This window comes from Ornithorhynchus anatinus, chromosome 16 (assembly GCF_004115215.2).
Source record: "Ornithorhynchus anatinus isolate Pmale09 chromosome 16, mOrnAna1.pri.v4, whole genome shotgun sequence".
In the NCBI taxonomy this organism is placed as follows: Eukaryota; Metazoa; Chordata; class Mammalia; order Monotremata; family Ornithorhynchidae; genus Ornithorhynchus; species Ornithorhynchus anatinus.
The window spans coordinates 7220376-7247131 of NC_041743.1; the positions used below are offsets into that span (position 1 = coordinate 7220376).

The 26756-nt window shown below is 42.1% G+C and overlaps 1 protein-coding gene across 1 annotated transcript in view; it reads right to left on the reverse strand.

Annotated features, from left to right (window-relative positions):
- The window catches only part of COP1 (COP1 E3 ubiquitin ligase), a 173446-nt gene that overhangs the window by 41164 nt on the left and 105526 nt on the right, over positions 1 to 26756 (reverse strand). Inside the window, exons 16-18 of the mRNA XM_039914350.1 lie at positions 26172 to 26280; positions 25390 to 25471; positions 13000 to 13116 (exon numbers count right to left, since the gene is read on the reverse strand). Of these exons, the coding sequence (XP_039770284.1) occupies positions 13000 to 13116; positions 25390 to 25471; positions 26172 to 26280 (308 nt within the window). The remainder of the gene's footprint in view (positions 1 to 12999; positions 13117 to 25389; positions 25472 to 26171; positions 26281 to 26756) is intronic.

Sequence of the window (26756 nt, forward strand, 5' to 3'; positions counted from 1 at the left end):
TATCATGAAAAACTGGACTCAGACATTTCTCTGTAGTGAACCGTCACTTTGTTTACAGACCCAATACTCTCTGAAGCCCTCCATGTGCTATGGGCCCTGGCCATGGGCACTGGGGACTCTGGAATACTGTTACAGGAAGAAGCACTTCATTTATGGAGTGGTTGTTCTCAGGGAAGGAGGAGCAACTCTCTGCACGTGAAAAATACAGCTGATGGCCCAGCGCTGATAATTTTTCATACCTTTTAAAAAGCCTCTCTCATTGACTTGGCAATCTGAACTCCCTAACACAAGCCAAGATCACTGGATAACTACTGTCATGCTGATATATGAATTTAAGCTGCTTAAGGTTGCATTTTCACCAAGGTCTGTGCATACCGTGAATTTCTGTTCCCAGAAGATGACTGCTGGATCTGTTTTGTTCCCCACAGAGGACCTTTCTATCATAAGCCCCTCCCTTCCACATGCTTATTCTCTCACTAAAGTGGTGTTGTACTCTTAGATGATTTATCACTCTATCATGTACAGCACAAAAACCCAACCTTGCAAACAAAATGTGAAACAACCAAGGAAAGGTCTAAATCAAGAAAAATGATCGCAATTTTCTAAGAACATGGGTTTTTTCTAACGATATTTCAAGTATTTTATAAAAGCAGCTTTAAAATAAACAGAAACTGTCTGCCATGCTCGGGAAAGCTAAATTTAAACTAGCTCAATGAAGAAAGGAACCTCTTCTTCTATCCCTTCTGTAACATGTATACATTAAGAAGTCCATTCTTCCCCCTTTTTTTGCCGTGTATTGAGGGATTGCATTTATATACTGCAGGGACACTGACAGTTTTATCCTATGGTAGCTTGTTGTTTATCAAGGTAGGTGCTTCCATACGTTTTAATGTTTCAAAAGGTACCCTGCTCATAGTTGAGCCTGAAGCCTCTAAAGAATTGTTGTACGCTGGAAAATCCTTAAAAATTCATTCATTCAATCATATTTACTGAGTACTTACTATGTGCAGGGCATTGTACTAAGCACTTGGGAGAGTACAACAATAAACAAATAGGGCTCAATCTTCTACGACACAGGAGAACTTCTAGGAATGAAAGCTAAAGTTTGCCTCCATGGATTAGATTCTGAAAGTTTGAGGGTAATCAGCTGATCCCTCTTCTTACAACGAATATGAACAAGCATCACATCGGTGGTAGGCTAATGGAGAAACAGGTAACTGTGAACAGATCAGGCTATTTTCCAATAGCTTATCTAACTACAGCTGGAAAATAAAAGTTTAACTGCACTTTAAAAGCAATCTCTAGCTGATGGATATCGTATCCTATATTCTATCTCTGAAGGAAGCCAATGAAGACTTTTAAGGAGTAGAGTGATCATTAGGAATATGATTTTGCTGCACTGTGCTGAAGAGATGGAAGACGGACGAAGCTGGAGCGGTATTCTTAGACTGCGAGTACCGTGTGGGATAGGAACCGGGTTCAACTTCATTATCGAGTTCTTATCCCGGCGCTCAGCACAGTGTTTGGCCTACAGTAAGCATTTCAACAAACACCTCAGTTACTATTAATTTTATGGGTGGTGACCATGAATGGGTGGATCGGCGAAATATTGTAGAAGAAAATCCACGAGAATTTAGAGGTGGATTATATTCGATCCACTTACTGTGAGAAAAGCATTGTATGAAGTGCTTGGGAGAGTACAAAAGAGTTAGTAGGAGGAACCCTGCCCTCGAGGAGCTTATAGTCAAAATCAATCAAGACTTTAAGCTCGTTATAGGCATGGAATGTGCTGCTAATTCCGCTGAATCATATTCTCCCATATGCTTAGTACAGTGCTCTGCATATATATAGTAAGAGCTCAATAAATACCATTGATTAAAAAAGACTTTGTGAAACAGAAGAGGAGAATCAAAGGTGACCCCAAGATGGTGAACTTTGAGACACGGAGGATGATTATAACATCGACCACAATGGGAAAGTTAGGAGTGGAAGCAGATCGGAGAGAAGATGGAGGGCTAATTTTTTGACAGTCTAAATTTATGGTGCAGGTGTCTTGAAGGCCTGGGGAGATGAGGCTGTAAAGTGGTTGAAAAGTTGGCTATAGTAAGGTAGATTTGAAAGTCATTGGCATTGGGTGGGAGCTGAAGTGAATGGATGAGCTCTCAGGGTAAATGATGACTGAGAAGAGTAGGGAGATCCAAGACTGAGTCTTCTGGGAAACCCAGAGTTTAAAGGTGAGGAGAGAAGCCAGCAAAGGAGATTGGGAGGGATCGATATGAGAAGCAGGAGAATACAGTTTTGGCAAAACTAAAGGAGAAGAGAATGGCCGAGTGTCAAAAGCAGGCAGGGGGCCATGGAGGATTATGACACAAAAGCCACTCATTGGCTCTTGGCCAAAGGTCAAAGGAGACCTTGATGAGACTGGTCTCAGCAGAGTGAAGTGAATGTGAGAATCAAACATTTAATCAATCAATGACATTTATTGAGAGCTACGTGCAGAGCACTGTACTAAGCACTTGGGGGAGTACAATATAACTGAATTCGCAGATATATTCCCCGTCCAGAATGAGCTTATTCATTCAATAGTATTTATTGAGCGCTTACTATGTGCAGAGCACTGTACTAAGCACTTGGAATGAACAAGTCGGCAACAGGTAGAGACAGTCCCTGCCGTTTGACGGGCTTACAGTCTAATCGGGGGAGACGGACAGACAAGAACAATGGCAATAAATAGAGTCAAGGGGAAGAACATCTCGTAAAAACAGTTTGAGCAGCTAGGATGCCTACTATTTTCTGGGGCAATTTTAAGAAGGAATTTATAATCTAATGGAGAACGGTGTTTACAATCACCTAGAATAGGGACAGCCTTAAACATCTGAATGCCGGTACCAATACGAGGTAGGTCTACCCTTTTCTCAGCTATTAAGGATAGAAAAGATTGGATTATGTAGGCAATGTAATGAATAGGGTGGCCATCATTGACTACTTCAGACTATGACTTAAAGCACTTTAAGAAAAGAAAGTTTAAAATGATTATCATGATGTGATGACATTAGCAGAGCTGTTGGAATGGACAACTGGACATTTTTTGAGTCATGGTGTAATGGACAAAATCCCACCATGCCAAGACAAAACACTGAACAACCGCAGATATAAATTCTGGGAGAAATAAAAAGCAGGAACCCAGTCACTTAAGTTATTTTTGGCACTTTCCATAATAGTAGGAATGTCTCTGGGGCCTTACCAGATTTCATAACGGGAAAATTTATTCCAATGATCTAACTTGCCTTTTTGCATTAAAAATACACCGACCTAAGAGCCTCTTACTGTTGCCACACAGATGAAGATGTCATATTTCATCCCCAGTGTGGTTCTAATGATTGTTTTATGTCAATTTAGAAACTGCCCAGTATTTTACTATTCCCCAAATGGATGAATCAAGTCCACAAGATCCACAGGATTCCATTCTGGCTGCCCAGTTCAAGCAGACCATAAGGGAGGGAGTTTGATTCAAGAGTTGAAAGGCAAGACTGGAAGAAGTTGGTAAGGAGTTTTATTTGGGGGCACGAAAGGGAGACGAGAAGTTTGTGAAAATCAGCCTTTATTTATGACAGACGGTAATTTAGTTTGTTTTTGGAAAATTGGCTTTGTGCACTCCACCTCCATTACAGTCAACTGTAATCACTTGAAAGCTTGAAAGTAAAAGCACCCTGACATTCTTTTTCTCTTCCATCATTGCAAGCACAGAGGATTAATGAAAGGAGTATGCATTACTATTGACGTATTGGCCAAGATTAATTATGGTTTAGGTATTTATTTAGTGAATTTCAGAGTTGAAAAATTTCAACCCCTCCCTAACTTAAGTAAGCTTTGGTAGATTAAAAAACTAGGCAGAAATATGGATCTATCCCAGCCTCAATACTCTCTCGTATTGAAAGAAAGAAAACACATCAGTTGCATTGCTCTGAAACTTCAATGTGGGTTGCTGGTTCTGTGGGTGAGGAGGCAGGGGTGGTCGTGTCATTTTTAGCAACTCGTGGTTTACAATCAATATTCAAGAAATTGGGTTCTGAGGCATAAAGACTCATCCCACAAGAGGCCCCTGAGGCTCAACCCTCCAAACAGAACTTTTCTGAGAGGCTGCCTGAGAACCGTCAGTGACAACAGAAGGCCCTGGAAGTCTCCTACTTCTTTGGATTACAAAACCCACAGAGGAGATAATTATAATAATGGTATTTGTTAAGCACTTACTATGCATCAAGCACTGCACTAAATGCTGGGATAGATACAAGGAGTGACTTGTGGATGCTTTCTTCACAGGGAGTGATTTACATAGAAATATTTTTCTATCTCCAAGCATCACATTTGGGGGAGTGGGAGAGAGTGAACTGGGCATTGCAGCTTCAGAGAGATCCCTTCGAGCTATCGATAGCTTAGCCTACTACTCTGTGTATTTTGTACTACAGTTATATAGTGATTGTATATTAGTTCTCTATTACCATTTTATACCCACTAATCGGTTAACTAGAAAAGCCATTCTGAAACACTTCCCTATTTCTAATGCATTTAAACTTCTCACTTAATTAGTCCTTTTAGCTATTCCAAGTCCAACCAAGAAATTCTGTCACCTTTTCAGTTGGATAAATACAATTCTACATACTCCACCCACTGACTCATCACACAGATAAAATCATATATTTTCCCCCAACTCACTGACCACTTAAATGATCATATACAAGTGCCATTATGCAAGGATGTATAGAAAAATGCTAACAGACACACAAAACCATACACTTTCCCCCAAACAATTCCAAGATATTCCACAATGCCCTTAAATCCTGACATGATGACTTCTCTTTCTAATTTCATGAACTTTGGAACCAACAGAGAGTTAATGTACCCAGTGGTTGCTCAATAAATACCATATTACTCCCACAGCTCAGATTCAGCAAAGACCAGTTCCACATTGCTTCTCGTGGGCCTTGACACCTGTTAGGTTCCTCTCTTCTGGCTCTCTAATTTCCTGATCTGGTCCAACCAGCCCTGCAAATCCTGTAGCCTTGGGCCCTGGCTCTCATGTTCTCTCTGTCTCAGAAGTGGCATACGCAATTTAGGCCAGCCACTGAAAGCTACAATAATTTCCCCAGCCTTAGTGTATCCATTTAGCACTTACAATGTGCCGGCACTGTATTAAATGCTGCAGTATTTACTTAATAGACTATTCAACTGGTCTTGGATAGTAAAGAACATTGAAGAGAAGGTGCTTCTCGGGAAGCACTGTTGACTAAATGTATCTGAAGTGTTAGCTACTTGCAGGCAGAGAACATGCCATTTCTGTCTTGTTCGTCCTAAGTGCTTAATCTGGTGCACTGAACCAAGTGGGTGTTCAAAATATGTTGTTATTACTATGATGAAACTAGGCAAGGAACAAAGAGCTGGTGTGAGGAAAAAAAGGGGAATAAGCCCAAAGATGGTCCTATTTAACACTGAAAGCACTTCAAGGGTCAAATCTCTAGACTGTAAGCTCTTTGTGGGCAAGGAACATGTCTACCAAGTCTGTTATAATGTACTCTCCCAAGTGCTTAGTACAGTGTTCTGCACACAGTAAGCGCTCAATAAATCTGAGTGATTGATATCTGATACATTAGGAAGATTCAGGGGTAAAAGCTCGACACACAGAAAATTAACCAGGAGGGGGAGTTGATGCACTTCTAGCATGTTAAGGGTTTAAAAAAAAGCATCGTCGACTCTAGTTAGCTTACTAAAATGAATCCACAAAGTACCTTCTCTGAAATGGTACAAATTTCCCCATAATCCAAATGAAAGTAGCTTGCACTTCGGAGTCACTGTTGATTTAAGCTGCGGAACAGTGCTCCTTGAAAATAAATGGGCTAAAACCATCATCAGTGCCATTGCTGAGGCAGAACAATAATAACTTTGCCCGTGATTTATGTCACTAATTTTGGGATAAAATGCTATCCCTTTTAAAAAAGACCACTAGATTATCTGTATTTCCTATCTGGCAGTGATTACAGTTTATATTGCAAGATGTTTCAACTCAGTAAGCATGCAAATAGAATATTTTATTAAAATCAGATACAGCTGGGATTGTGGCTGCGTCTTTCACGGAGCTGTTTCAGATAAAGACCTCCACAACAACCCCTGGCCAAATCCAACAGATCCCACAAGGCCTCCACCTTCTGCACCCTTTGATGCCTTGGACATTGCCAGTCTCCCTTATCCTGGAAACATTCCTGTCTTGGATTCAAAGATACCCTTCCTCCTGATTTTCCTTGAACATCTCTGATTGCTATATAACCACATCAATAGGAGCACAGTAATGGGACAGATTCATGCTCTCCAGGCCAATGTCCTACATTGAACTGTGGCATCAAATGATGCTTGAAGGAACAGTGATGGCAGTCAGTCAATCAATCGAGTATTTACTGTATGCAGAGCACTGTACTAAGTGTTGGGGAGAGTACAATACAATAGAGTTGGTAGATGCAATTCCTGCCCACAAGGAACTTACAATCTAGAGGGGGAGGCAGAAGAACCTGGGAGAGTGCAATGAGGTAGAAGACATCACACCTGCCTGCAAGGAACTTCCAGTGTAGTGGGAGAGAGAGCTACAGCAGAATTGGCAGACACGGTCCCTGCCACCTCAGTATTTAACCTCGGAGTAAGAAACATCCTAATATCCTTCACTTTTCAAAAGATTTCCCATGGGCCCAATGTCCCTCATAATTTTTAAAATTATATTTGTTAAGCGCTTACTATTTTCCAGGCAGTGTACATATCGCTGAGACAGAGACGAGTTAATCAGGTGGGACACAGTTCATGTCTCTCATGGGGCTCACAGACTTAATCCCCATTTTATAGATGAGGTAACAAGCACAGAAGTTAAGTAATTTGTCCAAGTCAAAAGTCACAAATACTAAGCGCTCAATAAATACTATTGAATGAAATACTATTGAATAAGTCCTTTCCACATCCCTTTTCCTTTAACCCTTCCCTCTGTTGCTTCTTCTTTTCCCCATCCATTAACTGTGAGCTTCAATCAGGGGTAAGTCCTCTTTTCTTCTCACTTGATACTCACTCTCTCGGGAAGCTCATCCCCTTACAATTTTTCAATTATCACTGGAACAAGATGTTACCCAGATTTCAATTTCAATCCATGACCTCTCACCCTTTCACTTTGATATTAATTCCTGCCTCCAGGCCATCTTCACTCGACAACATATCCAAAATTGAACTTTCCTCCCAAAACGTCACCTTCTCCCCCATCACGGTAAGCAGCACAGCTATTCTTTCTTCACACTGGCTCTTTATTTTGGTGTCCATCTTTAACTGTCATCTAACCCACCAAAATCCAGACTACCCATACTTGGAAATATTTCATGAACACCCTCCTTTTCTTTTTGATCACTGTCCCTGGATTGGATGTAACCTGAACTTCAATGACAGCTTCCATTCTTGTCTGTCTCCTTGCCTTCAGGCTTCAACAGGACCACTACCTCTCCATGCAAAAGGAAGATGCCAGAGACAGGATGTGGGTGAGGGGTCTGGGGTGAGACAGATGAGAGTGAGGTAGAGTGAGTAGGTTGGAATTAGAAGAGCCACGTGTGCGGGCTGGGTTGTAGTAGGAAATGAGAGAGGTAAGGTAGGAGTGGACCAGGTGATTGAATGTTTTAAAGTCTAAATTAAGTTGTTTCTGTTTGATGCTTAGGTGGGTGGCAAACCACTGGTGGTTCTTGAGTGGGAAACATGGAATGATTGATTTTATAGAAAAATGATCTGGGCAGCAGAGTTCAGTACGGACTGAAGTGGGGGAGAGACAGGAAGCAGGGAGTTCAGCAAGGACTACAGTGTCTACAGTGATGGGAAAGTCAGAGGAGGGCAGGGTTTGGGTGGGAAAATGAGGTGTTCCATTTTGGTCATGTTAAATTTGAGATGTTGGTGAGAAATATTAGCTACCATGGCCACCTTCGAGTCTATTTCCCAATCTGAACACTAGAGAAAGAACTCATCCCCTTCTGCATGGATTTCAGGGCCAGAAAAAGAAAAAAAGCAGCAGCCCAGTGGGGAAAAAGAATGTACTCCACCAAAGGGAAATGTGAGATATGAACTACAACAGGCAGAGAAGCAATGACTCAGCATGATGTATCATTACGAAAGAAGCAACCAAAGAGCCCTTGCGGCATGGAGTCTTAATCTGTAATTACTATGTAGTCCACATACCAGAAACCGGCTGCCTGCCTCCTAACTCAAACAGAAATATCCTTAATATTCCAGCCCATTCCTGTAATCAAATAATATCTGTAAGGGCTTCGTGAGTACAGTTCAGCCCTATGGGGCTTAACTCAATGGTAGAGAATTTGACTGGCTGCTACTTGGTAGCTGCACATTCTTTCAGTTGTGTTTTATTCTTTTATGTATCAAAATGCCTATATGTATATATATTTGAGCAATAGAATGAAGGAAAGAATTACTCTACGTGCAGCTCTACCATGGGTGCCGTTTTACACAGTATCTGCAAACAACAGTGTTCCCAGGAGTTCGGCAAATGTTACTTCCTTCATTTCAACTACCTCTCTCTGAGCTTAAACAAAGAGAACTGCCTCACTTCTGAGATAGGAAATTGGAGGCAGAGGGCTTTATCTACTGTTATGGACTGAGTCTTTGACCAAGTTATGAATGAACCTCAGGCTTATTTGGGTTGCCTACCTGAAAATGGCACTCTACCAATTTAATGGGAAGCAGCATATCCTAGAGGATATAAAGCGAGGGCTTATAAGCCACAGGACCTATCACAGCTTCACCACTTGCCTACTGTGTGACCTTGGGCAAGTCACTTGACTTTTCTGTGCCTCCATTTCCTCATTTGTAAAATGGGAATTCAATACCTGGTCTCTCTCCTGCTTGATTGGGAGCCCCAAGTGGGAGAGAGAATGAATCTGGCCTGACTGACTTGTAGCTACCCCAGCACTTAGAACAGTGCTTGACATACAATTAGTGCGTAACAAATACCAAAGGAAAAAAAATAACAATAAAATCACCATTGGCACTAGAGAACCAATTTCTCTAGGGTGTCTAAGAATTCTCAACTTGCCCTTACATTCAGTCACGTAAATAAGTGAGAGGAGAGAACAACTTCTTAGCATTTCTGGCCGCTCTTTCGGTCAATACTCTTGTAGGTTGTGATATTAGACACAGCTGGGTGGTGATGGAATTTTTCCATGGTGCATATCTATATAAAGTGTGCACTAATTTAAGCCATTTCTGTTTGTGTTAAGAGATTTTTCTCATTATTTTTGATTGTGAGCTCCTATTTACTCTATAATGGATAATGAAATCAAAAATTCGAAAATGGCACGATATTTATGTGCTAGAACTGAAATTCTGCTTGCGTTTAAGTTACACACTCATTAAGAAAGCATCTGTTGCAAAGGCAACACATCAAAACACTCTACGAAGTATGAGCTGCATGCCTTAACAGAGGTTAATTACCTAAATGATAGAAACATAACCAGAATACTAGTTGGATTATAAAGACAAGAAGGAAGGGGCTACGGATAATGCAGGCTCCTCCCGCCCCTCCCACCCACCACAGTGCTTCTCACAGTGTAAGAACCCAACAAGGTGGGAATGGAGACGGTAGAGGCAGGGATGAGCATGGGAGAGAAGGAATTTCGCCATGAATCATGATAAACTGAATCCACGTGGACAAAAAGCTCTTGGTCCCTTCCGGGCAGCCCGGCCCAGGCTGATCCATGTTCCTTTGACTGCGTGGGGAGGGAGGGGACGAGGAGCCCCCGCCACGGGGCTGGCTTCCCCTTGGCCGGGGAGGCTTTGGGGTCTGATGGTTTCCTATTGCTTCTGGGGAGGGAGGGTAAGAGGGAAGCCCCGTGCCGGCTGAAATGGGGGGAAGCAGAGAGCTACCTCTGCTGCGAGGCCTGCGCAGCTACAGCGGGGACTCAAAACCTGCCCTGCTCAAAAAAGGAAAATGCATGTTGCAACTTCTTTAGGTTTCCGGTATATACCGCTTACAACATTGGTGCTGCGCTGCTGCCGCTTTGGCCAGAAATGGCTTTTGGAAGTAAAATTTGTGGCTCTACTTTGAAATGCAAGCCACTGAAAAGGGAAGCAGCGTAGTCTGAAGGATAAAGCACGGGCCAGAGTCAGAAGATCTGGGTTCTAATCCTGGCCCCACCAGGTACCTGCTGTGCGACCTTGAGCAAGTCGCTTCTCTGTGCTCCAGTTTCCTCATTTGTAAAATGGGGATTAAATCGTACTCCCTTCTTAGACTATGAGCTCCAGATGGGACAGGGACTGTGGTTGACCTGATTAGACCCTGCTTATCCCAATTCTTGGCACATAGTAAGCATTTTACAAAATACCACGGTTATTATTATTATTATTATTATTAGGAAAAGGAGATCTGAACTCAGGGGCCACAGGGAATGGGTGCATAGGGCATTCCACCACCTCCCATATTGTCAGGGTGGAAAGGATGCCTAAGGGAGCTCCATCCCCTGCAAAAGAGACCTTAGAGGTGCCCTGGGAATGGTTTCTGGATGTGTATAGGTAACATGGCTGAACTTTAATTCTAGTTTAGTCTAGTTAGTCACAGCTGAATCAGCCAAAGGGGGGATACAGTTAAAATGGCCTAATTTTGTTGGGTATGGTAGAGTGAGAATGGGGTGGTAGTCACCTTCTGGTGACCCAGCATCTGGGGAAAAGGAAATTAAGCCTTCCCTGCCTATATCTTTCATTCATTCATTCAATAGTACTTATTGAGCTCTTACTATGTGCAGAGCACTGTACTAAGCACTTGGAATGAACAAGTCGGCAACAGATAGAGACGGTCCCTGCCGTTTGACGGGCTTACGGTCTAATCGGGGGAGACAGACAAACAAGAACAATGGCAATAAATAGAGTCAAGGGGAAGAACATCTCATAAAAACAACTGCAACTAAATAGAATCAAGGCGATGTACATTTCATTAACAAAATAAATAGGATAATGAAAATATATACAGTTGAGCAGATGAGTATAGTGCTGAGGGGATGGGAAGGGAGGGGGGAGGAGCAGAGGGAAATGGGGGGAAAAGAGGGTTATGCTGCGGAGAGGTGAAGGGGGGGCAGTAGAGGGAGTAGAGGGAGAAGGGGAGCTCAGTCTGGGAGCTGTCTACATCTGTCTACAGCAGCTGCTTCCCCTACCCTTAGGGCTTATGCATACAAGTGAATTTAGCTGCACAGCCAAGGACTTACTCTGCCCTTTCATACTGATATTCTTGCACTGATATACTTGTTAAAGACTTGATCTTTCTACAGCTCCATCTCTTTGGAAATCCTTTATTTCGGCCTGCCTCACCCATTAGATTGTCAAGATGTCTTTGGCTTCTGGTATACTCCCCAAAGTATTTAATACAGTGTTCTGTATAAAGCAGGTGCTCAGCAAATCCCAATGACTGATTCCTAGGGTGATGTGCCACTGTTCAGTGAGACCATAAAAAGTCAAAGACAGAACTGTTAAGCCAAAGAAGACCTCCCTTCTCCTTAGATAATTCTCAAACTAGGGAACTGTGGGAAAAGCAACTTTGAGAGTTATATTCCAGAAAACACAGGAAACCCCGTTAAAGAGATGGTAAATAGGTTGTGCCAAAGTTAATGATGTCTGGGAACTTCAATGGGGGTTGGGGAAATGGCTTTGGTAGGAAGGATAACTGTTCAGAGAGGAAATTGCAATGAATGGGTAGGCTTTGCAATAATCACGGCAGGAGTGGTAGATAGTGGTTATGGCAGCGGGCCGGGCGGTGGGGGTGACCCCAGTGAATGTGAAAAAGTTAGGAAGCAGAGGATATTTAATTATTATAATTATTATGGTATTTGTTAAGCACTTACTATGTGCCAAGCACTGTTCTCAGTGCTGGGGTAGATACAAGGTAATCAGGTTGTCCCACATGGGGCTCACAGTCTTAATCCTCATTTTAAAGATGAGGTATCTGAGGCACAGACAAGTTAAGTGGCTTGCCCAAGGTCACACAGCAGACAAGTGGTGGCGCCAGGCTTAGCACCCACGTCCTCTGACTCTCAAGCCTGTGCTTTTTCCATTAAGCCATGCTGCTTCTCTCGACACGGTTATGAAAATCTAGACAGTGTTACATGAGTGACCTCATGAATTTCCATGCCTGGATTCTTTCTAATAATCTCCCTAGAATCATTTTTTCGCTAAACTGTTCAGATTGTTGGCTACTGTAAAAGAGAAAAATAATGATAACTCCACAAAATCCCCCGCAGGACAGAAGACTTATCAAATAACGCAAATTTTTTAAATCACTGAAAGATAAGAAAGGAAGGAGTACAATTTGACAAGGAAACAACAGGGTCTTTTTAACATTAAAATAAATTTTCATGAATAGCATTAAGCAAAGCCAGTACCCAAATAAGTTAAAGCTGGAGTAGCACTGTAAATCTGGGTTCAAACAATAAGCACAATTTTGTGCACTTGATAAATGTAGCTTATTGAATGCTGACATATACAATACCGTTGACCTCTTCAAGAATCAAACTGAACACAAACTGATAGCCTAATGTTTTAAAAATAAAGTGTCAGTTTTTATTACTGGATACTGTTTAGGGAAGCTCTTCATCTGACTACAAGGAAGCAGAAATAATTCAGTGGAAATTCTACCAGATGTTATTTGTCTTATCGGCACTGCAGTAGCAGTAAAATTATCCCGAATTAGAACTGTGGCCATGAATGATTATTAGTTACAGTTCACACAGCACAGAATATGTGTGAATCTGTGTAAAGGCGAATCAGGTAAAATAATAAATCCACCATGTGCTCTCTATAGGTCTTGGAGACACTAAATGGTGAAGTTGTAGACAGTGGAATGATACTGTTATAAGCACGTTAAAGACATATCAAGTTCAGTCTATAGCAAGTTACACCACAGGATTCAGAAATGCATAAGAAACTTTGATTACCTACCTGCACAGCCAAAAGCCAAGTGGTACCTAGACGATGGGCTGAATTTGACACAACATACGTTAGCCTTGGCCTCAATACTTGCCACTGAATTGTCCAGGTTGGTAGACCACAGTTTCACTAAAAATGAGAAAAAAAATACAAAAAAAAGAAAGAAAAAATGTAGATAAACAGAACCTGGAAAATGTATTAATATGATACAATTCAGTTTCTGTGGCAACTTAAAATATTTGGGACTGTTGGAATTAGCACTGGAAGAGTTTAAATTGAATGAGTATTTCACACTAAACACAGAAATTCATTCCTTCAGCATCATAACAACTGGGTATAACAAATCCATGGATTTAGAAAGGGAATATCTGGTATTTCAATTCCAAACCTGGAATAATTAAAAAAACCCCATCAAACTAAACAAGAGCAGAGCAGCACTTTGAAGCATTTATGCTTTTGTTCAATTTAAAGCCCATGGATTGTGGAAATTCATGCAGGATGCTAGTCATGTCACCTCAGAATGCCTGAGGCACTGGCCTGAAGATTTGTTCACCTGGGATCAACAGGACTGATATGTAGTTTACTTGTTTGCCTCCCCCAATCACACTCGGAAGAATGCAACCTGGTTGCTTTCCCTGACCACATATACACTGCAGAAATGTGTTATGTACTCTTAATAGCAGGAGAAAATATCCACTGAGAAGTCACTGGTCTAGACTGCAGAGAATGGTGCCATTAGGGTGGTAGAAGCAAAACTCTCTGGCAACAGTCTTCGATTCTATGAACTGAATGTACTGTGCAAGGGCAAACAGGAATTCAAAATACAAAAATTAAAAAATTTAATGAAACCAGGGGAACAACCCTCCTTAATGGTCACTCCATTACAAGATGGTAATCTGAGAGTGAAATCTCACATGGATGAAATATCCATAGAGACATAAATCTGTTACTCTTATTTCCTTTTTAAAAACCCTTTCAAATGACAAGGTTTAAAACTGATCTGGTATTAATTCAAAATAGGCAAAAGAAGCCCTTCTGGAGAGACTGGAATTTAATATGGTGCGAAACGGCGAAGCTGAATTGGCAAAAGATACTCAAAGACTCCCAGGACTATTAGGAGAAGGCCAAGTAAACCAAGGGGCGGGTAGCGGGGAGCGGTTGAAAACTCTGCAGTACTTCTGGGTGAGATTGGGAAAATTCACCTTTACTGTCCACACCATTATACACTACAATCATTGACCTGGAGAAAAGCCATACTCACATCCTCCTTGGAGGAGAGGAAAGAGAAAGAGGAGGCATTGATCCCATACTTACCACACCACTTAGTGGTATACCTGAATGGTGTAGAAACACACACCAATAAGATATAGCCTCTACCCGTACCACATGACTTATACAACTGCTTCTCCCTCCTAGAAAGGCAGAACAGTATTCTATTCAGAATGAATGTTTATATCAGTCAACTGGAAGGAAAGTTGGGACTTATAATTCACCTTGAGGTCCCTGGAAACCTTTGGGCAGGAGGATGATTAACAATAATTGGGATATGTCTTAAGCGCTTTCTATGTGCCAGGCACTATACTAAGTACTGGGGCATAAACACGGTTGTCAGGTCAGACACGGTCCCTTCCCATATGGGGCTCACAGTCTTAATCCCCATTTTACAGATGAGGTAGGAGGCACAGAGAAGGTAAGTGACTTGCTTAAGTTCACACAGCAGACACATAGTAGAGCTGGTAAACCCAACTAGCTAAGGCCTGGGGGGTGGCACCTGGCTGCCTTATCCAGTAAGCAGGTTCCACTGTTAGTTCTTGCCCCACTCAGGTCTAGAGGGTGAAAGGAAGGTTGAGCTTCTATTAAAATGGTCCCACTAGGGGTCTGGACCAATTCTTTCACCCTTTTGGATGCCCTCTCTCAGATCTGCCCTGACCAAATCCCACAAGCCTGGGGTGGATTCTGTGGCACCCAAGTGACCCCAAAACTCAGCACTGAGACTAAGGGGGCTCCACGGTCTCGCTGTGCTACGGTGTTCTTTTAATGTGATTCATCCCCACTATTAAAATTACCATAGACTAGAAAAACCTCCTCCCAACTCACCTCCTCCAAGAGGCCTTCCCAGACTGAGCTCCTCTTCTCCCTCTACTCCCTCGACCACCCCCCCCCCCCACCTCTCCACAGCTAAACCCTCTTTTCCCCCTTTCCCTCTGCTCCTCCACCTCTCCCTGCCCATCCCCACAGCACTGTACTCGTCCGCTCAACTGTATATATTTCCATTACCGTATTTATTTTGTTAATGAATTGTACATTGCCTTGATTCTATTTAGTTGCCATTGTTTTTACGAGATGTTCTTCCCCTTGACTCTATTTATTGCCATTGTTCTCGTCTGTCCGTCTCCCCCGATTAGACTGTAAGCCCGTCAAACGGCAGGGACTGTCTCTATCTGTTGCCGACTTGTTTATTCCAAGCGCTTAGTACAGTGCTCTGCACATAGTAAGCGCTCAATAAATACTATTGAATGAATGAATGAATGAAAAAAGCATGTCGCACTCTGAAGAGTCAAAAAAGGTGAAATCACAGAAGCCAATTGAAAGAAAAAAAGACCCTAATACTCTAACAATATTATTCATGTTCACTTCAAATGACAAGGGGCCTGAATGATGAAAAAACACACAAAAACTCATTACATGTGCTTTAAGGCAAACAGATTTCCTGAAACAGCCTTAAACCCGAGGCCCCACAGGAGCTAGATTAGGCAGCACCCTATTTGGAGTCAAAAGAAGTTGAAATTTCATTAGGGATTTTCACCAGTGAAAAATCAAGACCGGCCCCAACATTTCAAAGAGAAAGGAGCCTCACCTACTGCTTTAGTGTCAGCCCAGAACAGTAATGTCACTGAGCAAGGCAGTCACTCTAAATGATGTCATTAAAATCATAATTAAGGGTTGCAGGTCTGGGCTCCTTAAAACCAAAGGTGATTGCACTACCAAACAAATATACCCAGAGCTTGCATTTGTCTCTTCAAGCCTTCTCCTACTCAATGCCTCAAATTACCCGTCCTTTTAAAGTATTCACTACTCTAGCCCTCAGGTAATATTCATCACTCAAATGGTTTTAGCAATAGGCTTTGTGTGATGGGACTCAAAGCCTGTCTTGCTCAAACAAAAGAAAATTCATTTCACAATCTCCTTTAGTTTTGGGTATTCACTGGTTACATCATTGATATTGTGCCGCTGTCACTCTGGCTGAAAATGGCTTTTGGAAGAAAATCTGTGGCTTCACTCTGAAACATAACCTGTTGAAAGGGAAGAAGCGTGGCCTGCTAGATAAAGCCTGGGCCTGGGAGTCAGGGGACATGGGTTCTAATCCCAGCTCTGCCATTTGACTGCTGTGTGACTTTGGACAAGTTGCTTAACTTCTCTGTGCCTCAATTTCCTCAACTGCCAAATAGGAATTCAATGCCTATTCTCCTCCTGCTTAGATTGTGAACCCCACTTGGGACAGGGATTTTATCTGGACCGATTAACTTATATCTACCCTAGCATTTAAATACCATAAGAAAGTGCTTCCCCTGTGCCCACCTACTGCCACAATGGGAGCACAACCAGCAGGGAGGAGAGAGTTAGAGTGGCACGGAGCAAACCGCTGGCATGTTAATCAACTCCATCGCCAAGTTCTCAATCCAGAAGTCTTCGAGATTAGGCCAAGGTTGGCCCGTCCTTTACTACAGTTCACTGCTCTCACACACTGGTTAACAAGTCACCAACCAATGTTAGCGAGGTTGGCAGAGTGATGAGATGCTGCAGGTCAAGCCTCCCATACCAAGTAGGTCTATCTTTCACCAACATACCAACCTAGACATTGGTGCCATCACTTTCATTTTTTAATTCGCACCAAACGTAAGCAAGGCACACAAAAACAATTTGGATGGCTGTAGCCTGGAGTAAAACTTTGACAACAGATGTAGAAATCTGAGAAAATAATTTGCCTGAATTTGCTGCGCTTGGGATTTTAGTAGTTTTGCTAATGGTGAGATGGCAAATGTACAATAAGCAGATGTCCCTAAGCCACTTAGAATTCTGTGGAGCGGGCTTACCACCTGTCAAGATCAATTCTTCCTAAAATGCTCACTTCCTAATTTGGCTCCTATGGAGTTGTGTCTTCCTAGGACAAAATATCCAGACCTCACTGAACAACGAACCAATTCTCGAGAAAAAATCTGCCATCTTTAAATGGATGTGCTTCTTACCTCAATACGTTTGTTGAAGATACGCAATAAAAAAGGTAATGCCAATTTAAAACCTTTAGAGATTTCGAGTTTTACAGCTTCTCTTTGGTACGCAGCATGGCCTGATGGCAAGAGAACAGGGCTAGGAGTCAAGAGACCTGGGTTCTGAGTCAAGATACTTGATTTCTACTCCCAGTGACTTCCCAGGCTTGCTGTGACCTTTGGCAAGTTACTTAATTTCTCAGTGTCTCAATTTCCTCACCTGTAAAACTGGGATTAAATACCTGTTCTCCCTCCCTTATAGGCTGTGAGTCCCATATGGAAAGGAGTCTGAGTCAGATCCAAACATATTCTATCTACCCCACTGCATAGCACAGGGCTTGGCTCATTGTACGTGTTGAACAAATACCACTATTATTATTATTTCCAACACTCTGCACAAAGGTGATGGGTTCCCAATAGCCCTAGTAACCTACGAGGACAATAAGGTAATATATGGAGGTTGAAACTGTCATTTTATTGGCTTATTTTCCGCAAAACATGGGTAACTTTTAATCATCCATTTTCATTATCCAATCCGGCCACGGGCAAAACGCACCAAGCTATAAAATATAATAATGCCATTCTCAGCCCGTGAAATTAACAAGCTGTGGATTATCAGTTGGCCCTGATTTCAGATCAGGCTTTTGAACAGCTTTCTATAGCAAGGGTCACCCACTGTCAGCAATTTGTTTTTAAGCTGTAAGCTCCATTTGGGCAGGGAATGTGTCTAACCAACTCTTTTACACTATATTCTCCCAAGTGCTTAGCACAGTGCTCTGCAGACAAGGTCGGTTGAGAATCTCTCTTTCTTAAAAAAAAATTCACAGCACAAATTAGGTAATCTAATTTTCCAAATGATGGGAACCATTTCTTCCCTGGCACACATCATCTCCCAATTTTAATATATTTTTCCACTGAAGTTCCAGACCTCCTACATCTCCTCCAAACTACAATTCTAGTATTCTCCCTGGCTTTGTAGTTTGGTTGGTATATTCTTTCCGATTTCTTTGCCCTTCTCATTGTCATGCAACATCACCTAACTCTAGAGATAGAATTTCTTCACCTTATGTTCTGGGTTGCGTTAAAAAAATGATTTTTGGTCAATGTAATTTTGTGTGCCCAAATCATCCCACAGAAACAACAGGTCACAGAAATACAGAGAAGCATGAATCTCTGTAACAGGAGTTGCTGGATACATCTTAAAACCAAAGGAAAAACAAAAGAAAACTAAAATGGGAACTTTTTAACTCAGGGTTCTGGGTTCTGCAGGAGACACACCCATTGTCCACATCAACCCAATTTCCTATCTATCCTTACTGCATGCCTTCTCCGTAGAACCTAGATATTTTAAAATATTGCATTAATAATAATAATAATGTTGGTATTTGTTAAGCGCTTACTATGTGCAGAGCACTGTTCTAAGCGCTGGGGTAAACACAGGGGAATCAGGTTGTCCCACGTGGGGCTCACAGTCTTAATCCCCATTTTACAGATGAGGGAACTGAGGCACAGAGAAGTTAAGTGACTTGCCCACAGTCACACAGCTGACAAGTGGCAGAGCTGGGATTCGAACTCATGAGCCCTGACTCCAAAGCCCATGCTCTTTCCACTGCGCCACGCTGCTTCTAGCGGGGGAGAATTTGCTGAACACTCAGGTGGTGTGGTGCACTGTATGAAGTGCTTGGGAACTATGGAATAACAAAGTGCCACGTTGCCTGCCCACAAGGAGCTTACTCTTTAATGGGGGAGGCAAACAAATTTTTTACTACTAGAGAGGTCAAAAATAAATGAAACAGACATATCTAAACGACTACTATGAAGGGAAAAAAGTTGATAAATATTAGAGTTACCTGGTGAGATGGCTCAGGGGCCGAGAAATAAATTGGGGAAAACTGGTGGGACGAAGTGGGATTTTAGGAGGGATTTGAATGTAGGGAGAAATGCAATCTGCCTGATATAGGTAGGGAAGGAGCTCCAAGCCAGGGAACAGTGTGAGCAAGGGGATCAAGGAGGAAGAGTTGAAAGCAAGTTACAGCTATAAGGTAAGCTTGGGAGCAACAAAGACAGAGAGCTGGGGGAGAGCAAGAGAAGAGAGCCAGGTAGATTAAATTGGGATTAGGATGAGGGGACACTTAAAACTGACTGAGATGAGTTTTTCTCTGATACAAAAAGGCGCAGGGAGTCAATGGAGGGCTTTGAGGAGAGGAGAGATGGTTCATGAAGATGACTTGAGGAACAGCAGGAGGTATAAATATAGGATACAACTAGGCTTTTGCAGGTTCCTAAAAAAAACAAACAGTAATGGGACTTCTGGCTCCCCAGGAGACAGGGATCACGTCTAATTTCCAGCTGTGTATTCTCTCTCAGTGCTTTAGTGCAGTGCATAACAAATACTTTTACTACTACCATATTTTAGACCAGACTGCATTTCAGGAGGTAAAAAGATACCAACTACAGGTTTTATACTTATAGGATTGGCCACTCCCCAAGTTGACAAGATGAGTGCCTTGTTTTTGGTTCAAAATCACAAAAGTCACATTTATCTATTGTTTTCTTTTTCCACCCCCAAAGAGAGGGAGTTTTCTATTCCAAGTCTCAACTTCATTCATCTGGGCATTCAAAATGGGCAAGAGGCAATGGGTAGACTCACTGTGCTCATTCTGAATTCTTTTATAATACATCTGCATTCAGAAACTTTCACCACAGGGACAATTCCATGACCATATCCTATCCTGGGGTCTGTAGAACATTCTCAACCCACTGGGTGGATGTATATACAAAGTGGTTTGGACAAAGATCAGATTCACAAGAGAAGCAATCTCAACTTCTTTTGTTTGTTCTCTAACTCTCAAAAACCAAATGGTCCATTCAAGCAAATCTCCATTTGGATATTTGAGGTGCACTTTTAAAGAGTTAATGCTGGAAGGAAAAAGGGCAGGTAATGAGTACAAATTTCTGAAGACTATTTTATCCCAACCATAATTTGGTCACCAAGGAAACCATCGTGAGAATAATTTTAATTACATGAGACTTCTGGATCAACTACAGAGGATAGAGTTTAAAAGGATGACTTTGGTAATGCCTTGAAAAGTTATATCCTGGCAAGATGCATTAAAAGTGTGCAGGCTCAGAGATCTGTGTTCATATTGGAAAATGCTTTTTCAGAGTGCACTTGATAAGTCGAGCAGCTCTGGATGAACACAGCTTTTGAAATCCAATCAAAGGTTCAAAATAGAACTGTAGATCTGAATTTGAAATAAATTCTTAAAAACACTTCCAAAGACTAGAGTTTTCCCCTGAATCTCAATTTTTGAAGAAAAGCATCTGATTGAAGTATTGAATAAAACAGAGTCCTGACCGTGATTCACCACAAAGAATAAATGGGAGAGCCACTGAAAAAAGAACTTAATATGTAAATTGCCACAAACTTGCATTGTTACTGTCTTCTGAAAGGGCTCAGGGTAGAATTCCATTGAACTGCATCAATTTTATCTGCTTAAAACTCATATTTCAATAGGGAGAGTTATAGAGATTCAAAAAAGAAATTCTCAATCTAAAGGATGAATAACATAAGTGAAAACAATCAGGTTGCACCTATTAGCACATATAATGTATACATCTATCCTTCATTGTCAAAAATGATGCTTCTGCTGGTAAGAAGCTATTCTCTCTCAGTCTTGTAGAGAAAGAGTGAGGAATGATCAACACATTCTACCCCGTTGCTTGCACCCAAGGATAGAATCTTGCTGTGTTAATGTGTATGTCCCAGCCTGAGTCTGTCTGTCTTCCAGGCTGCCTCTTGGCACCCTGATCTTTGTGAAGCCTCTTCTAAAGGAGACTGACGTCTTTCTCCATGGCTGCCTGTCAGGCTGGTCTGGTTACTGCAGTGATCTCCCAGTGGCCTACTGCCAATATTGCATTGTTTGAGACCACTTCACTTTGTCTCTGTATCACTTATTCTGACCTCTTTTCCTGTACAAGTCCCCTTCTGGTTCAGCATTCAGCAGCGGTTTAAGAATCTTCCTTTTCCCATTTTCAAGGCCCCTTGGAATTCACCGCCCTCCCCCCCACCCCCACATCCAGGAGGCCTTCCCTGATTCTTCTCTCATCTTCCCACCCGTTCCCCACAACCTACTGCTGCTTCACATCACATCACACTACTTTCACATAAGCTTTTATTCCTGCAACAAAGGGACCTCATCCACGTGTACTTTACTTGAAAATAGCAATGACTGGTGGCTGAGTGCTGTGGTTTGGGGTCAGAAAAAGCTCAGCTGGAGGGGGTTTGGTGGAGTCTGCACAAACAAGAACTCACATGCAAAAAAGAACTCCTCATCTTCCTCCACTTGCCTTTCCCAACACTGTAGACAGCATCACCATCCTTTTTCTCCCTCAAGCCCATAGCCTTCGCATTACCCTCAACTCATCTCTCTAATTCAACACATTCAATCTGTCACCCTGTCACCAATTCCTCTCAGATCTATCTTCACAACACCCACCCTTTCCTCTCCATCCAAACTGCTGACCCAAGAGCTTATCCTATCTCACCTTGACTACTGCAACAGATTTCTTGCTGACCTCTGTGCCTCCTGTCTCTCCCCACTCCAGTCCATTACTTCACTCTGCTGCCTGAATCATTTTACTTAAAAAAATGTTTAGTCCATGATTCCCCACTCCTCAAGAATCTCCAGAAGTGGCCAATCTACTTCTGCTTCCAAAAGAAATTCCTTACCAGTGGCTTTAAAACACTCAATCACCTTGCCCCCTCTTATTTTACCTCACTGATTTCCCACTACAACCTAGCACACTCTCGTCTCTCTTCCAACTCACTGTAGCTTTATCTTGTCTATCCCGCTGTCAACCCCTCACTCACATTCTCCCTCTGGCCTGGCACTCTCCCCCTTCCAACAGACCACCACTCTCCCCACCTTCAAAGTCTTATTAAAACCACAACTCATTCAGTTGTATTTCATTCAATTGTATTTATTGAGCGCCTACTGTGTGCACAGCACTGTACTAAGCGCTTGGAAAGTACAATTCAACTTCACATGGCCAAAATCCGCTGAGCAAAAATCTTCCTATACAGAGGAATGCTAGTGAGTGGTGGGGATGAGCAAGAGAGAGCCGGGACAGAAGCTGGACAGAATAGGACCACTGCCATCGCAAAGGACAGGGCAGTGGCCCACTGCAGCCTGTCATCACGGTGAAAAGCAGACGGTTTCCAGATTTCTGCCACACAATGCTCATGGGCTGCAGTGTGGGCAACCCATGACCTCGAGCCTGGTAGCATGTAGCCTCACAGTCAAATGCTTATCGATCCCAATTTAGATGGTCTTGATCTTGGAGGTCAACCTACAATGGCTAGTATTTATTCAATTATCTCTTTGGTGCTCTATAAGAGAGATTAATCAGTGACTCCAGGAGAAGTTGAAAATTCTAGAGAATGCGAAGTACCGACAAAAAGACCAACAAGTACTCTCCTTAGTTCTTCGAACTTACAAATTTTGGCTGAGCATTAAACACAAATTGAAAGGAGTTTTGCAGTGAATAAAAAAAACTGGGTTTTTAAAATTATTTTTTGCCGCCTTCAATTGTACTACTCACCTACGGTGTTCTTTTATGTCAGTAGGACAGACTGTACTGAAAGTGAATTATCATAAAAATAAAGTTTCTTCTGTCCCTACACCCCCATTTGGAAAACTGAAGGGAAAACAGGGGGTAGGGGGCAAGTGAAGCAAGAGTGGGCAGGCAGCTCTCACCTCCTGGACATGTGTTTTGAACCCACAGGCATTTAATGGAAAGAAAAATATGTTAATACACTACACTTAATAAAAACAAAAACTTGTTCTCCTAGAAGAGAACTGTTAAGCTGACTTGTGACGTTCTGTTCTATTTAGCTGCCTGCAAGCAGACGCAGTGCTAATAAATGTGTATCTTCTTGGAAGATCAGCTCTTTTTTAAAGGTACAGTAAGGAAGGGAAGCAAGATGATGAAAAGGTTGATCATTTATGATGAGAGGGGCTCTTTTGGAATTTAATTGTTCAGGAAACAGTAGTGACATCCATAAGAAAAATGTTCTTTTTAAAAAAAAAATCTTAAAAGCAATTTAACATACCTCCTTAATATGAAATTATCACAAAGGCAGCATTTTGTTAGTAAAATTACCAATTATCCTGAGAGTGTCAAATGCATTTAGGAAGCACTAAATGAATCTTCTGAAATGGTTTTTAAGGCACTTTGCAAGACATAGGACTGTAGGGCTTAAATGTTTTTGAAAAATTAATTTGTGATTTCAAAGTAATCATAAACAGTTATGTCCAAAGCTATTTACCCATTTGAAACGGTGGTTTCCAGTGCATAAAAGTAACACCCAAACCTTTGTTTGTTTAAATGGCTCTAATCTAAACCCTAGGACTACCTACATCTTTGGGCATGGAATAAGACAACAAATTACAGTGCTTCATGCCCCTTCATAGGAATGTCATTATTTTCAATAAGCAATGCTGTTAAGCTTATTCTGCCATTAGTTGTCAATGTTGGAACACATTTATTGCAGACATAACTAAGGAAATCTAGTAGAGCAAAGATCTGATGCAAACATAAATTCAAAATTAAGTCCTCCGACAGATGGAGAAATATGATTATCTGTCCGCTTTCCTAGGTAATGGGCCTGCTGGAGGAACATAAATTGGGGAAGCTTTTATCTCACCGAGTAGCAAATGGACAGTCTCTCAAATTCACAGTAGTTTTACTGAAAGGCAGCCAGGAATTGTGAATGCAGAAAATCTTCCTAAGTCCCTACTTTGAGAACCTGCAGACTTGTTCCAAGCAGGAGGGCTTTGTCACAAATATGGAGACATGGGTTTATTTCCTTCTACAAAAAGGAAACCCCAAAGAAAGTGCTTCTTCTCCTCCCTGCTCCCATAAAATGTGCATATAACAGAGCCAGTGCCCTTCCTTACTAAAGGCCAATCAACACTTGCTTCTTATCATCTCTACTTTGCCCTAGTTGACTGTGTGTGGGGCAAATAATGCCATTTCTCCCTCTCTGAAAAGCTTTGGAGAGAGGAGATCTGTGCTGCTATATTTTTCAAATGAACCAAGGTAGTGCCCTGAGTAGGCTGGAAAATCCCACTGGGAAGCCTGCTGGATTCCTAAGCTCAGAAGGCACACAGGAGGGCTAGCTGAAAGTGTCCAGACCTGTGGAACCGCTACCCTGGCACAATCACTGGGCGAGCAACAATCCTTGTTGCCCCAGTTGATGTTTGCCTGGGAATGGCTGGAATCCCACATCAGTCGGTCCCCAGTCCCGGCACCCAGAGTTAGGTTCATTCAAATCAGAGAAGGCAAAGGGGAATCAGGACTGCATCTAGCTTTCTTAAATAATGAGGAAGGAAGTTTGATTTAGGAAGCATTTAATTCCTCAGCCTAAAGAATCTTTCCATTCCAGCCAGTTATTCTCAAAACTACTCCAAATGAGCTGTCCACACTACTTTCCAGCTCTTCCTCCAGAACTTTATTTCTTACAGTCAAGCTACCAGGCTACCATGCACACAGGCTTCAGCTTTGAGGAAGAAAAAACTGGGACAAAAAGGGTCAGAGGCACAACAGCAATGCAGGAGATACAAAGCTCTTGCCCTGAGAAGGGGTAATTCTTTCCTAAGGGAATTTGTTAAGCACCTACTATATATCAAATACTGTTCTAAGCTCTGGAGTAGGTACAAGTTAATCTGGTTGGACACAGTCTCTGTCCTGCAAGGGGCTCACAATCTAACTAAGAGGGAGAACAGGTATTTAATCCCCGTTTTTCAGTTAAGAAAACCGAGGCACAGAAAACTTAAATGACTTGCCCAACGTCACAGCAAGCAACTGCCAGAGTCAGGATTAGAACCCTGGTCCTTCTGACTTCTGGGCCCTTGCTCGCTCCACTAGGCTATGCTGCTTGGCTTAATTTGTTAGAATTTAAGTTTCATTCAGGCAAGGGAAAATGAAGAAGAACTTTTAAAAATTCCAAATGAATTTTAGAAGCAAGAAAGCAGCAATCCCACACATTGTGTTTCAGTCCATAGCTCTGTTCAGTAAGTGGTACCACGTAGGAAAATGGGGGAAAAGGTATCCAAGACCATAAAAATACCTTTTGCATCGTCAGAACCTGAAGCCAAAAGTTTAGGGTCCATCAAGTTAAAGTCAACACTCCAGCACCTTTTCTCATGCTCCTGGTTTAAAGGGGGGAAAAAAAGAAAGCAAACTCAAACAGAGTGCGGGCTAAAGGAATACAGCCTAAGCAGCACATTAGAAAGGTGAATAAACAGAGCTCCCCTGACATGTGACAACCATTTAGAGTTCGATCCAGGATATTCTTTAGGAGAATATTCATTTGGCAAATTCTTTGGGAACATGAATCTAAATAGACATTTTGGCACCTCTATGAAATATATTTAGATAAAAACACAGAATTCATCAAGCTCTTTACCAGGCAAAGCAGTCTGTGCAATTTGAGGTGGCATACCAGTGTGGTCTAAACTGGGGCCAGTAGTCCACAATCAACCCGCTGGGTCAGACATGAACCCTCCCTTCTTGGTTCATGCCAGCTTTATAGGGGTTCATGCCAGTGAGCCTCTCAGCTCCACCAGAGACGGCACGTAAGTGAGGTTCATATAGGCGCCCTTCTCCCAGCTGTGGGCCGCCAGGTGAGGGGGGCATGTGCATGCCCTTTGGGGCTCCCTGAACCATTTTTGCAATCATTTCTCCCCACAGACTGCTCAGCCTTTCCTCCCTTGGCTCAACTTTCCCCCGACAACCCTACAATTGAGAGCAATGAGTTCACTTTCTCTTCTAGTTGTGGGGAACCCAGTCTGGTCAAGATCCAAACTAAAATGTGAATTTAGGGGAGAGAGGAAATAGACCCTTCTTTACCTGGTAAACCTTTGATCGCTGTCCTGTAAATCCATCCCATAGGATGACTGTGCCTTCATAGTCACTGCTGGCTAACAGATTCTTGTGGTAGCTACTCCAGCTGATACAGCTGAAAAAGAGAACAAGAAACACTGAAACCCTGAACCTAGTGACTACTTAGAGAAGCTGAAGAGAAATTCCAAATGTCTTTAGCCCACAAACGCTTTCATCAGCCTGAAAAGCTGCCCACCAATATCAGAGTGATATTGCCATATGGGAAGTACGTCCCAGCAACAGTTCCTCTGAGCTAAGTGGGTACCATTAGCCAGATGTAAAAAATACTAGCGCTCTAAGATTATCAATCAATCATATTCATTGAATACTTACTGTGTGTAAAGCACTATACAAAGCATTTAGAAGAATACAACAGAGTTGGTAGACACATTCCTTGTCCACAAACATTGTCTATGTTCACGAAAAACTGGAAGATACAGTTAAATTTCTTTAAATCCGGTAGTCAGTGAGTACACAAATTTTACGTCAACAATAAAAAATTCAATCTAGATGAGGCAGATATTTATATACTTGATGAATACTACTCTGCCG